We start from the raw sequence: 14,254 nt of genomic DNA, 5'->3' as shown, positions 1-14,254 counted from the left end.
CCTATACAGCCAGACCTACATCCGGGTCCATTTGTGTATGATGTTATACCAGCAGGTTCAGTTCACCGGGCATATTCTATATTTCACGGGCATATTGTGGGTGATCAGCTGGATGTTAGGAGATGTGATAGGGGTTTTTGGGAGCATACACCTATTCCCGAAACTGTTCGGCATTATATTCGATTGACGGGTTTTGAAGGGGTATTAGAGTGTGGATATATGATGATTGACCATGCCTTGATCACTAGTTTAGTGGAGCGGTGGCGGCCCGAGACTCATACATTTCATCTCCCCGTTGGGGAGACTACGGTTACCTTACAAGATATAGAGGTCCTGTGGGGGCTACCCATAGATGGACCTCCAGTTACAGGGATAGATACATCTCATAGCGTTGAGGAGTGGAGAAATTTATGTGAGGAGTTGCTTGGTTTCTCTCCAATGATGTCCGATTTTGATGGACAACGGCTCAAATTGGGGTGTTTATCTAGAGTATTAGATTTAGAGCTGCCACCGGATGCCCCGGATGTCCAATGTCGACAGCGGGCCCGCATATACCTGCTTCTTCTGTTAGGGGGTCACTTATTGTCCGATAAATCCGGTAATAAAGTCCCGCTATTGTATATGCCATTATTACGAGACTTGGAAACTGTTGGACAATACAGTTGGGGCAGTGCGGTTTTAGCGACTCTGTATCGTTCATTGTGTGCTGCAACATCTCCCTTCAGATCTGCTATAGCCGGACCATTAGTTTTGCTACAGGTACAGTACCCTAATTGGTATCTTGGCGTTATGTACCTGTTAATTTACTACAACATCAAAGTCCATCGAATTCAAATCTAACTGTTTTCCAGCTATGGGCGTGGGAACAGATACCTACAATGCGTCCTGATCGAGTGCAACCGTTAGAGCACTATCCTGGACCGTATGGAGCTCGGTATGTATATCAGACATATATATATATGCACCTAAAAATGATAAGACACTCGAGACGTTGGGGAGTTATAAAGAGTAATGATGTATTGAATACAGGTGAAATGTTCAATTTGATCTACACAGAGTAGCGAGACATGTTGTGTCCATATTTCGAGATCAGTTGACAGGCCTACGTGATCTTCAAGTCTTATCACTTCGTAATAGCAATGTATTATCAAGTATCTAATTTGTTTATATTTGAGCAGATGTAAATAATTTGTTTAGATTAGTTGGACATATACAAGATGATACTTGTCCTTGGTAAAAAAATTGTTGTGTTTGGCAGGGAGTTTTCGTCCAGTTATAGGAAAAATGCTGCCGAAATTTTCTAAAAACTAATGTGTGTTGAATAATTATTGTCTTGCAGTTCATATGGCAGCCATATTCGGAGGATGTTCTTGTTTCTCTGCCTGCATATTGTACAGCAGGACGCGATATTTGGAGATCTGTCACATATCTCATATGTTGGGAAATTGTCGAGCCACATCTTCCGTATCGCGTTATGGATATCATCAACCCGTGCCTGATCTGAGATTGACCGAAAATCAAGCAGCACTACATTCTTTGGATCGTCGTGGCAAGGGAAATCAGAACTGGGTAACTACACATGGAGCATATATTGATGTCTGGACTGATAGTCATTCTCATGTGGAAGACGGTGTTGTAGCTGAAGATCCTAGATATCCATCCGATGAGTATCGTCAGTGGTATCGCGAGCGGACAGTGCAGTATGTTTCAAATCCTACTAGGCAGCTCGTTTTTCCCGAGGGATTTCAGGGTGATAGCGCCAGAGCTCAATATCTGGTAAGTTTTTCTTACAATTAATGAAATAGATTCCCATCCAAGTCGATATAGATTTAACTCTATTAATCCTTATTCATCCCAATATTTGCACACCAGATGGATGCTATGACTCAGGTGTATTACATGGCAGAGACCTCTATAACACAGAGTGACGAACAGCACGCGAATTATTTTAATGCAATGAAGGACTTTGCATCCATGACATTGAAAACTGTAGGGGAGTATTCCCGACTTGCATTTCACCCTCCACGAGTGCCACAGCAAATTCCACAGCCAGCAGACCCGCGTCGCATTGAAAGAGCTCCTAGGAATGTTCACGGAGGCCAGCATGGCGGTGGACGGCGTCGTAGATTCCGATCACCAGAACCCACCGTCCAAACTGGATTTGATACTAGCTCACAGGCTACCGAGCATCAGGGCACCTCTACGGGACCTATTGGTCATTCTAGGTCCCCAGTGTCTATGGCGGAGTTCACGGCCAATACAGACTTACATCATGGCAGTGGTGAACAACATGTGGGAGGTACAGATGCAGGCCAAGGTACCCAAGCACTGGATGCTAGACTTGAGTCACAAATTACTCAAGTCGATATAGTGATGCCAGCCCAGCCACGTCGAACACAAAGAGTACACAAACCCAGAGGATGTGGTACTCATGGAAAACTCGGACATCATTGATATTCAAAACTCTAATTGTGTGCTTGTGTTATTCAATATTATTCTAAGTGTAGGGGAGGAAAATGTGTGGGACTTGTAGTAGTTTTATGATACCTATGTGGACAAGTTGTTGGAAATATTGTTTAGATTAAATGTTGTGGTCTATTTTGGATTTGCTGGCATGGAGTTTAGTCCACTTTTAAGGGGAGATTATGTCAAAATTTTTTCAAAAATAAAAGTAAATGTACATATATATGTATATTAATTATAATAAATTACAATAAACAAATAAAATTTGAAAATGATTATTATGTTGGATCTTTATTTTTTCATTTATAGCAAAGTATATCTTGTACTCTATAAGATAAATAATCACGTAATAATCATTTCATAAAGGGTTAATGCAAAAAACCCCTACAAACTATATTTTTATATATTTATAATATATTTGTATAAATATTATATATTTGTATAAATTATATATAATATAAATATGTAATTATACATTTATTTAAATATTATATATTTAACATATATATATAATATATATTATACATTTATATATACATATTTATGTAATTATACATTTGTATACATTTATATTAACATTTATGTATATTTATAATATACATTAATATTATGTATTATGTATAATATAATACATTTATACATTTATACATTTATATTAATATACATAATATTAATTATATTAATACATTTATACATAAATTTAATATATATTTATAATATATTAATTTATACATTTATATAATATTCATTTATAATTTATACAATTATTACATTTATATTATATTTATACTATGTATTATTTACAATATAATATATTTTTGTATTTTTATATAATTATATAAATATATTTATTTATAAATATTTATAAATTTATTACAAACACATAAATGTATATAAATATTTAAACAATAAAAATTATAAATTACAAATAATATTAATTATACATTTATACATAATATTAATATATATTTATAAATTATAATTTATAGATTTATATAATATTCATTTATAATTTATAATTTATATTAATTATACATTTATAAATATATTTATATTACATATTATATATAATATAATACATTTATACATTTACAGATTTTTTTATCAATACATAAATACATTTATTTACAAATATTTATAAATGTATTATAAATGTCATTTAAGAAATTTAACTTTTCCACTACATAATAGAAAATTAGAGAAATTGATTAATCAATTATTAGTAGTATCAATAACAAAAAAATAAAATACTATTCTTGTTCATTCTTATTTTTTATTTCACTATAAATAATAATTGCTAACTTTTCTTTTTTATGTGGTATATAATATGTTACTTTTAATATAAGTAGTTGAGTAACTACGAATTCTCAATTAGTTTATAGATATTTAAATTATTGAATTACTAGATTAATACACTTTGCAAAAATTGTTGACGTACTAGATTAATACACTTTACAACATCAGCTACATATATTTTTTAACAACAAAGAGTTTAGGGTAAATTATTAAGAATGAATTTAACAAATAAACAAATTTAAAAAATAATTTAAAAAATATTAGAATTTTTTTATGCAATTTTCTAGGAATTCGTATTTATCGGATGCAAGATAAAGTCCAACCAAAAAGCTTGCTAGATTGGTTAAGATTTATTCCCCCAAATTATTATCAACTATTGATGTCAATATTATGGGATCTTTTTTTTTTCCAGTTGTGATGAATTTAGAGCCTTAAGTAGTAAAATTTGTAGAAATTTGCATTGCAAATTGTAAATCATTTTATAATTTGCAATGAAATCATAAAGCAAGAGAAAATGGCATTACAACTGAAGCAAAAAGAAAATTTTTTAGGCAAAATCTAGAATCCTGTTGTTGGAAAGCAAACAACATAGGTACATAGTGAATACTTGATCACTAGCAATAATCATAAGTGTAAAATTGCAGCTTGCAGCGCCCACTGGACAACGGAGGTTTTGTGGTTTAATGCGAGGTACATGACCTCGCATTTCAGAAATGCGAGGTCGAGGTACATGACCTCGCATTTCAGAAATGCGAGGTCAGCTTTTGTTTTTTGATTTTTTTTTTAATTTCGGTGGTAGAAAATTTAAGGAGAGTTCGCATTCAGCAAATGCGAGCTCAAGGAACTCGCATTTGATGAATGCGAAGACCCCAAAAACAGAAACCAGTACACAAAATACCCCCTTTGTAGAATTTTTTTAAAAATCATCATAATTTTAGAAATTTCTCTCGTCAACTGAGACTAGGTCTTCTTTTTCTCCAGTCGCTCCTTCCAGCAGTACGGTGTCACAATCCCCAGACTTCTCTTTCTCTGATTGGCTTGCAAAGAAAGAGACGAATCCATGCTTATCATCAACTCGGATGATATCTTCAACCTGTTTATATACATCACTTTTACTTTGATTTACCTGACGAGACAGAAAAATCAACAACTTTACCAATAATCCAGTACTACAAAAATAAAAGCAACGAAAAACAGCAAAAGAGCCAACTAGCAGATCTTGATTCTTGGCATTTTTCTTACTCCCTCTGATGCCTCCTGCCAGCGGTGAGTATCAGCAGACAATGAAATGGAGGCAGTTAAGCACGTTGTGCTTGATCCTTACCATGTTGGTCCAAGGGGCCAAATGGACAAGATCATTAAAGATAATATGCATTCTTGCTAAGGTAAAACAATGATTACATCTAGCATAATTCATCTACAGCTACAACTCCACTGTAAAGTTGAATAAATATACATGCGAACACTGTCAGACAAGCCAATAGCTAGTTTGGGAGGAAGGAAATGGATAAAAAAGAAAGGCTTTGAAAGGATTATAAATTTTTTCCATCGTTTGAGAGTCAAAATACAAAGAAAAAGAAAGGATTTGAAAAGATTTCACTTCTCTTTGTGTATTGGGCGAAAAAAGAAGGAAGAGATGTTGCTTTAAGTGAATTTTTCGATATGATAATATTGCCCTCAAAATCATGATAAAAAAATTTTTAATTTCCAATGAATCATTCAATTTACTTAATTCACATTTATTTACAAAAAGGGCAATTTTATAAAATAATGTATTTGAACATCTTTTCTTTTCATCTATTTTCAACTAACAAATAAAAGAAAATCACTTATCTTCTTTTCTTTTTTAAAACTTCCAAACAATTTAGATAGAAACTTAAATCCTTTCCCATCCTTTCTTTTCTATTCTAAACTCCCAAACTAGCTATAAAAGGTGAGAGCTTGGCAAAATTTGTTTCCGTTCCATATCTTCAAACCGTCTTTTTTTTTTTCAGTATGCAGATAATAATATGTATATTCTTGTGAAGTTTCCATGGCTACCGTTCTCTCGCTCGGGTTGGTCATAATGGTCACTGGGTCTTCCTGATGATCTGTTAGTATCTGTCTTTTTTTTTTTTTGTGTGTTTTTGGGTAGGGAAAAAATCCGAATCTTTCTGCAGCAGATTTCTCAGTAAAATATCAGAATGAAGGAGGTATGCCATCCCACGTCCCACTCTCCTTAGTCCGTATAGACCATTGTCGCTTCTAAGGTTTAGTCGTAGTTTATTTTGGGTTTTCAATGGGGAAACAGGAATGAATTCTTCTCGGACCTTGTTTTTTTCTTTCTTGATAACCCAGAAGAGATTTGAAACCCTTAGATGTTAAAAGCAATGAAGTTCATAAAGATCTGTTCTCTGACACCTCTGTATGTAGCCCCTCTGTCATCAATTTTTTGTGTGGAGCCAAGGAGTAAGACATTCCTCTGACTATCTCCGGAAAATAAAAATGAAATACTAGTGAGAATTTTCCAAGTGTGCGTTGAGGGCCCACATGTTGTGAGTTCGTGTGTGCTGCCAGCAAAGGACGATGGCCATAATGGACGGTGGCATTGCTGGAAATGATAAAGAGCAGAACTTGTTGCTGGTAAAGAAAAAAAAAAAGAAAAAAAATGCAAAATTGGATTTTAACCCCAAAATTTTTTACTTTTTTTTTTTTTAAAAAAAATGGCCTAACTATTTTTGGTGCTTTGTACATTTTCTTCATCCTATCTAATTCTTTGCCAAAGAACGGATTTCAATTACCTTGTAATTCGAAGCTGTTGATTCAAAATCCTATTTGAATTCCTCCCTTGAGTCCAAAATCACCACCACAGACTGAATATATTTAGTGATTTTCATTGTGCATGTGTTCGTAATACTTGAAGTTATATGCTCCTGCAAGTGGTTTTCTAATCACTAGATGCTAGTTTGACATTTGTTCAGCATGTATTAGAGATACATGCAACTTCAAATGTATCTGGGGAAGATTAATGTTCATGTGCTTAATTGGTCAGTTTAACTCTTTTCTGAATAAGCTACTTTTTCCCTAGTGTATGGATTGTGATGTTCTTCTTTCTTTGTATTTTCTTTCAGCCCAAGCATAGAATGCTTATCCTTTTTCTCTTTTTTACTCTTTGTTTTTTGAAAAACAAATGAATAACCAAAAACAGCCCATACACATATACTGTGAAGAACCCAACTTTGATGATGAACAAGAAGAAGATTATATCCTCAATGGTTTTCCTTTGCGGCGTGAAGTACTTGATTTTGTTCTCAACCGCGACAAGAAAGACCATTTTGTGGCTTTTATGAATGACACTGATAACAAAGATACCGAATATGACAGAGTAGATGTGATTGATTGGGTAGCCCAAATGCCTTGTTGGGCTGTGGATAACATGTTTTCTTATGATGCTGTCAATTGTGCAACTGCTGTGCTCAATGGAGAAACCACGGATATTATTTTTACCAATGCTGCTGTTCCGTGCAAGGATGGTATACTACTCCCTGGATTGCATAAAGCAGCACTGTTTCATGCACCTAAGATTACCCAATTATTTCTCAAAAATGGAGCTGATCCAAACCTCAGAGTTGATGTTAATCATATGAGGAGTGTGTTGCCACTCCATGTTACCCTTGAGAGCATGCGGTATAAGCCGTTCATTCCTTGCTGTAAAAGGATGATGCTTTGTAATTTATTCTCTTCTTTTGTAGTATGATGCTTTCTTTTTTGCCTCTTTACATGTTACAGATCGGTTTATAGCATGCCTGAGTGGATTTTACTGGAGGCTAAGAAATATGATTCATATCGGTACGAGGAATTATCATTGTGGATGGCTAACCCAATTCCAACGGGCCCAGACTTTGTCTTCAAGTTGCTTTATTATCTTAATTATCCATATCTGGTTTGTTCTGCTTTTGACACTCTGCTGGTTTATTTTCATTTGAGTAGGTGAACAGAAGTGTTAAAGTGCAGATTAGCTCCTAGTATAGAAGATTTAAAGAAACTTTTACAAAATATTAAGGAAAAGCAATATGCAGAGAGATTCATGAAGCAGATATCGACATGCCACCTTCAATACCCTATAGTATAAAATGGATTAAGAGAAATATAATAGCCTGAAAATTTTGATTCTACTTTTACTCCACCATTCATATCCCCATTATGATCACCACTGCCCCGTAGTAGTTTCTTTACGCCTATTATCTCCAAAATAAAAACTCTTTTGGAAATTTTGTTTCTACTTTTACTCTACTGTTCATATCCCCATCCAATGATCACACTGCCATACACCTATTATCTCGAAAATAAAAACTCTTTCTTCTTCATGCCTCTTTTAACAATACAAAGTTTTCCAGCTGGACTCTTTCCTGAATTCAATCTCTCTACTTTTCCCTTAATGGCCCTTTTTGCCCTCTCCCATGTGCTACCACATTCTGGGACAATATCGTTTTTTTTTTTGTTTTGTGGGGTAAATAGCTGTATATTCTTTCATTTGTGAGCTGTATTTGTGGTTGCAAGTTTTAATATTAGGTTTGTTCTGTATTGCTGCACAATCTTTCTATGCATCGAAAACAAAATTTTTATGTTCTTTTTTGGGTGTTGGGGCTTATTCATGTTTATTTTTTCTTTGTACATACAAAGATGTTCTACAGCCTTCATAGGTATCCTATATAATTTGAGGAGAAAGAGGACGTATGGTTGTGTATTTATATGTTTGGAGTTGTTTAAAATGGAGAAATGTTGTAGTTCAGCGTTCTTTAGTAATTTGTAATCTTTAAAGGCACCAAACATTGTAAAAGAGATGGGGTCGGGGGTTATTAGTTTGCTCTCAAGCAAAAGGGGCCTACTTTGTGGTTGCTGTTTTTTGAATCCCTGGGAGTGATATAAATCTATATGACAAATTCCTGGAGGTCTGGATGCAATTAACTGGTTTTTAAGTGGAGGATTATTGTGTTGTCTCACCAATTCAATCCCTGTAACAGAGAAGGTCTCTTGAAAATCTGAGGTTGCTCGCAAAGAAGACCAAGAAAATTGATCAGGAGTTCTTTAAGTATGTGAAAGAAAGGAGAGTGTTCGAGGTGGCAGCCTTGTTGATGGTAGCTCGTGAAGATGCTATGCCTGGTGCAGAAGGACGTAAAAAAATCCACGATTTTCTTTCGACGGAGATTGCATCCCTGACTAAAGTTTCACTATGGTCAGTGTATCACATTGATGATGCAGGATTTGCACAACAGTGCGAAACAAAGAAGATGGAGGTTGAGGTAATTCTGTTGTTATTAGAAATATTTGAGTGGATTGGTGACAAACTCACAGGTTATCTTCAAATGGAGCGAAAGGAGGTATGAGCTTTCTCTTATGTCGTCTTGTTCTACATGCTTGTAGTTAGATCAACTCAGTCTTTGGCTTAATACTACATTTTCTTTGTTTGTGTATTCATGATATGTGACTGAGTTATTGAAATTCAGTTCTAATGATTTTCATCTTAAGCTAGAGATGGAATGGCCCCATCTTCGTTTTAGTTCTGTAATGTCTAATCAATTGGAATGGTTACACCGTTGCTTTTGTGCCATACTTCTTAATATGTCAACTTAATCACCAGAAAGGAGACACAATCAGTGATGGAGAAATTTTGCTTCTGATATTTTCTACTCCATGAACGGGGTAAAGAAGAAATGGGAAAATGAAATATTAATCATGTGTTTGCAGTTTCGATGGCAGAAATCTTTTTCAACTTTTTAGTGTATTTGATTGGTTTCCTCATTAAGCTGTATCTTGCCTTTTTATCTATTCATTTTGTGTCAAGCAAGTTAACATCTTGCTGATACTTAACTGAAATCACATTAATGGTAGTACGTCGTAACCAATTTTACTTACTAACGATTATATTCATATTGTAGTATGATTTTTCCCTAGGAGTATTTTGTTGAATTTAAGTTATATTTTGCATAAAGAATGGGTCGCTGGGCTTCAATTTGGAAAAATGAGGTGGGGGTTGGCAGGGATGAATCGTTTTGTTAAATACAAGACATGGATGGTCTCATTCTTCATTGCCTATTCTAGCTCATCTTTTAACTGTTTTGATTTCCAATATTCATTTCTAACTTGCTCTTCCTTATGATAGCCGTCAACGGTAGACGTGGCCAAAGAACTTGCTTGGATCTTTGAGGAGGCAGGCATTGACTTGAAGTTTAAGCTTTTAGGCGAGACAAAAAGGTTTTGTTCTCAAGTGCTCTCTAAATTTTACATGCCTCATTGATTTCTTTTTGCCTGTGGCTGGATTACAGTGTAAACATATTTGTTATTGATGTTCTGTATCTTGCATCTCCCAAAGTTAAGCTGCATACACTTCAACAGCTGAAAACATGAGATTGTATTTGATCTGTCTCTTATGCATCTAAGAGGGGTGCATGTACATATTTTGGAAAAGGAGTAATTTGTTCTCTTTGTGTGTGTGTTCTAGATAAATAGACAAGAGTGTGTGTCTGTCTTTCTGTTTGTAGTGCGTCTGTGTATGACTCATAGAGTTGAACCATTCAGCAAATTAAGTTACAGCGTTTTGCTGAAACTTTTGAATACAGAGCAGAGTTTATGTGTTTAGTGGTAGAGAAGAAGTATGATATCAAATGGGTGGGATATGAAGAGCTCCTCGTCTATTGTTTTGTGCACTCAATAGAATCAAACAAACTTAACATCAGTTGAAATTTGGGTTGCAATACTTAAAAATAAAAGCATTCTTGTCAAGTTGTGTAGGCGAAATGATACTGAGGCTGGCGTATGTATAAGCTTGGGTTCCAAGTCCAGTGAAACAATACAACCTTTATGCATCCCCAATTCCAATCATTATATGTTATCATCCTTGCTTTTGTGTGTTCGGATTGGTTTCTGTTATGTGTTTATTTCCTACTCAATGAGTTGTGTCTATGTATGTGTGTGTTTTGGATAGGGGGTGCATGTATGTAGGAAATACAACTTAAGAAGGCAAAGTGCTTGTCTGCACTTGTTCTCTGTGTGTGTGTGTGTGTGTGTGTGTGTGAGAGAGAGAGAGAGAGAGAGAGAAGCTTCATGTGTATGACTGAGAGAGTTGAACCATTCAGCAATTTAAGTGATAGTATTTTACTGAGAATTTTGAATACAAAGTAGAGTTTATATGTTTAGTGGTAGGGAAGAAATATGATATCAAATGGGTAGGATACAAAATAAGAGCTCCTAGTCTATTGATCTGGGCACTTGGTAGAATAAAACAACCATTAAGATAAGTTTAAATTTGGGTTGCAATTCTTAAAAATGAAAGCATTCTTGTCAAGTTCTGTTTGAAAAACAATACTGAGGCTAGCTTGTATGCAAGCATGGGTTCGTGCTCCAGGGAAACAATACAACCTCTATACATCCTCAATTCCAAGCATTTCATACATTATTATATTTGCTGTGAGTGTTCAGATTGGTGTCTCTTATGCGTTTATTTTTTTCTAGTTAATGAGCTGAGTATAAAAAATTTTGCAGGATGCCATGGCAGTTTGATCATTACTCGACGTTCATAGGTGAATTTTTTTTTTTTTTTTAACTTATGCAACAATTCTTTTCTTCATTCTTTTCAGAAATGAATGGCTTAAAGGCTTCGGCTAAATCTCTTTAATCATATTATAATGCAGACCAGAAAGGTATACAAAGGATTTATAACAGATATCAATCCGCGGGGAGAAGGTTCTCAGCTGGCAACACAATGGGTTATCACAGAGTATGTGAAACATATTTCTAGTTTTCATGCAGTGGCTTGCACTACTTTAGCATTGAGAACTCTCCTGGACCATAGTTAATGTTGAATGTTTGAATGCAGCTTGAAACTCTCTGCATGACTGTATCAGTTATCTCATGCCTCAATTAGCTTCATTGCCATTATTTGTTTAAAATTTGGTGTTTCTCCTCCTCCTCCTCTCTCTCTTGTTTTGTACGTTTTGGTTGGGAATGGTAAATTTCTCTCTCTCTCTCTCTGTCTTTCTCTCTCGTTTTGTACATTTTGGTTGGGAATGGTAAAAGTGGTGTAACAAGAAGCGAAACTTTTGAAATGGTGTTAGCAGTCCTCCTGCTCCTCCTCCTCTCTCTTTCTCTCGTCTCATGTGTTTTGGTTGGGAATAGTAAAAGTTTTGAAATGGTTTTAGCAATGCAACTTTGGGTTCGCAATGTTATGCAAGATTTAGGTTTCATCTCACAGATATAGGGTGTGAATAGTGGATAATGACGTGATTTTAAACTATTATCCTTTTCCCATATCAGAATGTATACTGCAGTCATTTATGACTAGAAAATTAAGGAAAACGACAACTTTAAAGCTGAACACATAATCATTTGTCAATAATTCTACCAATCAAATTTCCTACAGGACAGATGCTACTGTAAGTCTTTATTTGCACCATGAGTTCTGATTGAATTTTCCCTCTTGACATTTGAAGACTTCTCTAGCTAAACTTTTGCTTCTTGTCTTGCATAAGCAATCCTCAACTGGTGAGATCTGTAATCAGCATGCTGTGGTACCTTTGAGTAACTGCCTTCGAGGGTCTTCCAGAAAATTCTTTCATACTTCGCATTCTGTGAGACCCAATCAGCATTTCGGGTCTGCTACTCAAGTGAACAAAGTGTGCAGCGCTGTGCTGAATTTCCATCTCAAGCAAGTATGCATTGCGCGAGCCTGCCAGGATTTTCATTCTGCATCTCAAGTTAACAAAACGTGCAATGGTGTGCCGCATCTACAATCCAAGCTACAATCTCTTGTTGGAACTATGCTGGACCTCCCATCTACTGCTGGATTGATTGAAGCTTGCGGTAGGGTATCAAATATGCAGTACAGGAAAAACTGTGCTTGCTATGTGGCAACTCTAAAAAGGGGACTGAGATGTATATGACTGACTTGCAGCTTGCTTAACAGTTGGAGCATACCTTCCCTTTCCAGCATTTTGGTAGTACTTTCCCTATATGTGGAGCCATTTCTTACCCTGAATTATTTCAATGTTTATGATGTCTGTTGGGCCTTGTCGCATAGTTTGTAATGGCATTTTGGGAAGATGATTGTATCTCGTTTCCCCTAACAAGGATCGCATTATTGTTGAGATATGCCAACTTCTCCTACAAATCTTGCTAGATTGTGTTTGATATCAAAATAATTTTAGTTATTAGAAGAATAAGGATATTTGTTAACCAAAAATCATGTTGATTGTTAACAAATATTTTAGCTAAGATTTGCTAGTAGAAGAAGATTATATTTTGTTGAGATTTTTAGGATAATTGTTAGTTGGATATTTTGTTAGTTTGTTTCATGTAATCACTATAAATAGTGAGTTGATGAATTTAAAATATAATCTCATTTTCCAGCTTCATTACAAGTCTCTTATAAGCTTTTTTTTTCAATACTAAGGTGTTGTTTCTTAGTTTATGCCCCAAAAAAACCAACAACGTGGTATCAAGAGCCTATATCTTAAGGGCCCGAGCCTTTTTTTTTTTTTTTTTTTGAGAGTGATGCATTGGTGAGGATCCTTTATAAGTTCAAAGCCATGACAGGAAAGAACTTTTTGTCAAATGTTTCAATTTTAGTGGTGAAACTTACCAAATTTGGCCATAAAATTTTGGACTTATTTGGTAGTCAATGATCTACGGGATGTGGTGGAAACGAATTTGTTTCACCAGCATTTGAAGAGCTGATGGGATACATAATTAGAGACCATTTTGCAGTTAGACAGAGATCCAAAACCAGCATTCACATATAGTTTTTGATGCCGTTTTCACAAGGATAGGCTAATGATTTGATTGAGAATAAATTATTCTCAATTAAATTAAAAAGAAAAAGTTTCACTATGAATTGGTCAGATTTTGACAATTCTAAAGTGGAACATGATGATGAAATCAAGAATTCAGATCCTGAAAAAATTCAGGAGGAGATCATTGATAAGTCAGGAAGTATCAAATTGATTCCTGATATTTATCAAGATTATAACATTTCTGTTTTTGAGTCTACAGATTTTGATGGTGATAACAAAATGAAGAACCATGCAGAATTTCATATTTTCTGTATAGGTTCAAATATCGTCAAAAGATGTTCCATTTTAAACCTATGAGAAAGTTATTTGAAAACATAAAAAAAAAATCATTTTTTATGTGGAGTTTGGCATGAGAAGACAAAAGAAGTGGTTTGTTGCAAGACTAATATTTAGCTTGCATAAAAATCCAAAGGAAGAAGTTCATTGCAAGGCTAATCATCAATTGCAGAATTTCTTACAAAAGCCTTGTCCAAAACAAGATTCAAAGATTTGAGAAGACAATTCAAAATCTGCAGCAAAAGTGGCAAGGAGGAGTGTTGAGATATGCCAACTTCTCCTACAGATTTTGCTAGATTGTGTTTGATATCAAAATAATTTAGTTATTAGAAGAATAAGGGATATTTGTTAACCAAAGATCATGTTGATTGTTAACAAATATTTTAGCTAAG

General features: G+C 34.8%; 2 protein-coding genes across 3 annotated transcripts; both read left to right on the top strand.

Moving 5' to 3' along the window:
• The first annotated feature begins 5,891 nt into the window (after window positions 1–5,891).
• LOC113778592 lies at window positions 5,892–8,193 on the top strand. 2 transcript variants are annotated; one of them, XM_027324044.1, is made up of 3 exons: window positions 5,892–5,951; window positions 6,947–7,425; window positions 7,528–8,193. In XM_027324044.1, exons 1-3 carry the CDS (start codon window positions 5,943–5,945, stop codon window positions 7,730–7,732), a joined length of 693 nt encoding a protein of 230 aa, XP_027179845.1. In that variant the 5' UTR covers window positions 5,892–5,942; the 3' UTR covers window positions 7,733–8,193. The 2 variants fall into 2 exon arrangements, with proteins under 2 accessions (XP_027179845.1, XP_027179844.1); XM_027324043.1 differs by lacking the exon at window positions 5,892–5,951 and having other exon boundaries at window positions 6,701–7,425.
• A 269-nt stretch (window positions 8,194–8,462) lies between these two features.
• On the top strand, window positions 8,463–12,904 carry LOC113778210. The gene is made up of 5 exons (XM_027323527.1): window positions 8,463–9,119; window positions 9,902–9,993; window positions 11,281–11,318; window positions 11,430–11,515; window positions 12,267–12,904. The coding sequence occupies exons 1-5, from the start codon at window positions 8,874–8,876 to the stop codon at window positions 12,675–12,677; spliced, it is 873 nt and encodes a 290-aa protein (XP_027179328.1). The 5' UTR covers window positions 8,463–8,873; the 3' UTR covers window positions 12,678–12,904.
• The last annotated feature ends 1,350 nt before the right edge of the window (window positions 12,905–14,254 follow it).

This window comes from Coffea eugenioides, chromosome 7 (genome assembly GCF_003713205.1).
Source record: "Coffea eugenioides isolate CCC68of chromosome 7, Ceug_1.0, whole genome shotgun sequence".
NCBI classification, from domain to species: Eukaryota; Viridiplantae; Streptophyta; class Magnoliopsida; order Gentianales; family Rubiaceae; genus Coffea; species Coffea eugenioides.
Note: the sequence above shows the minus strand (reverse complement) of the source record. Positions and strands in the feature narration are given on the sequence as shown.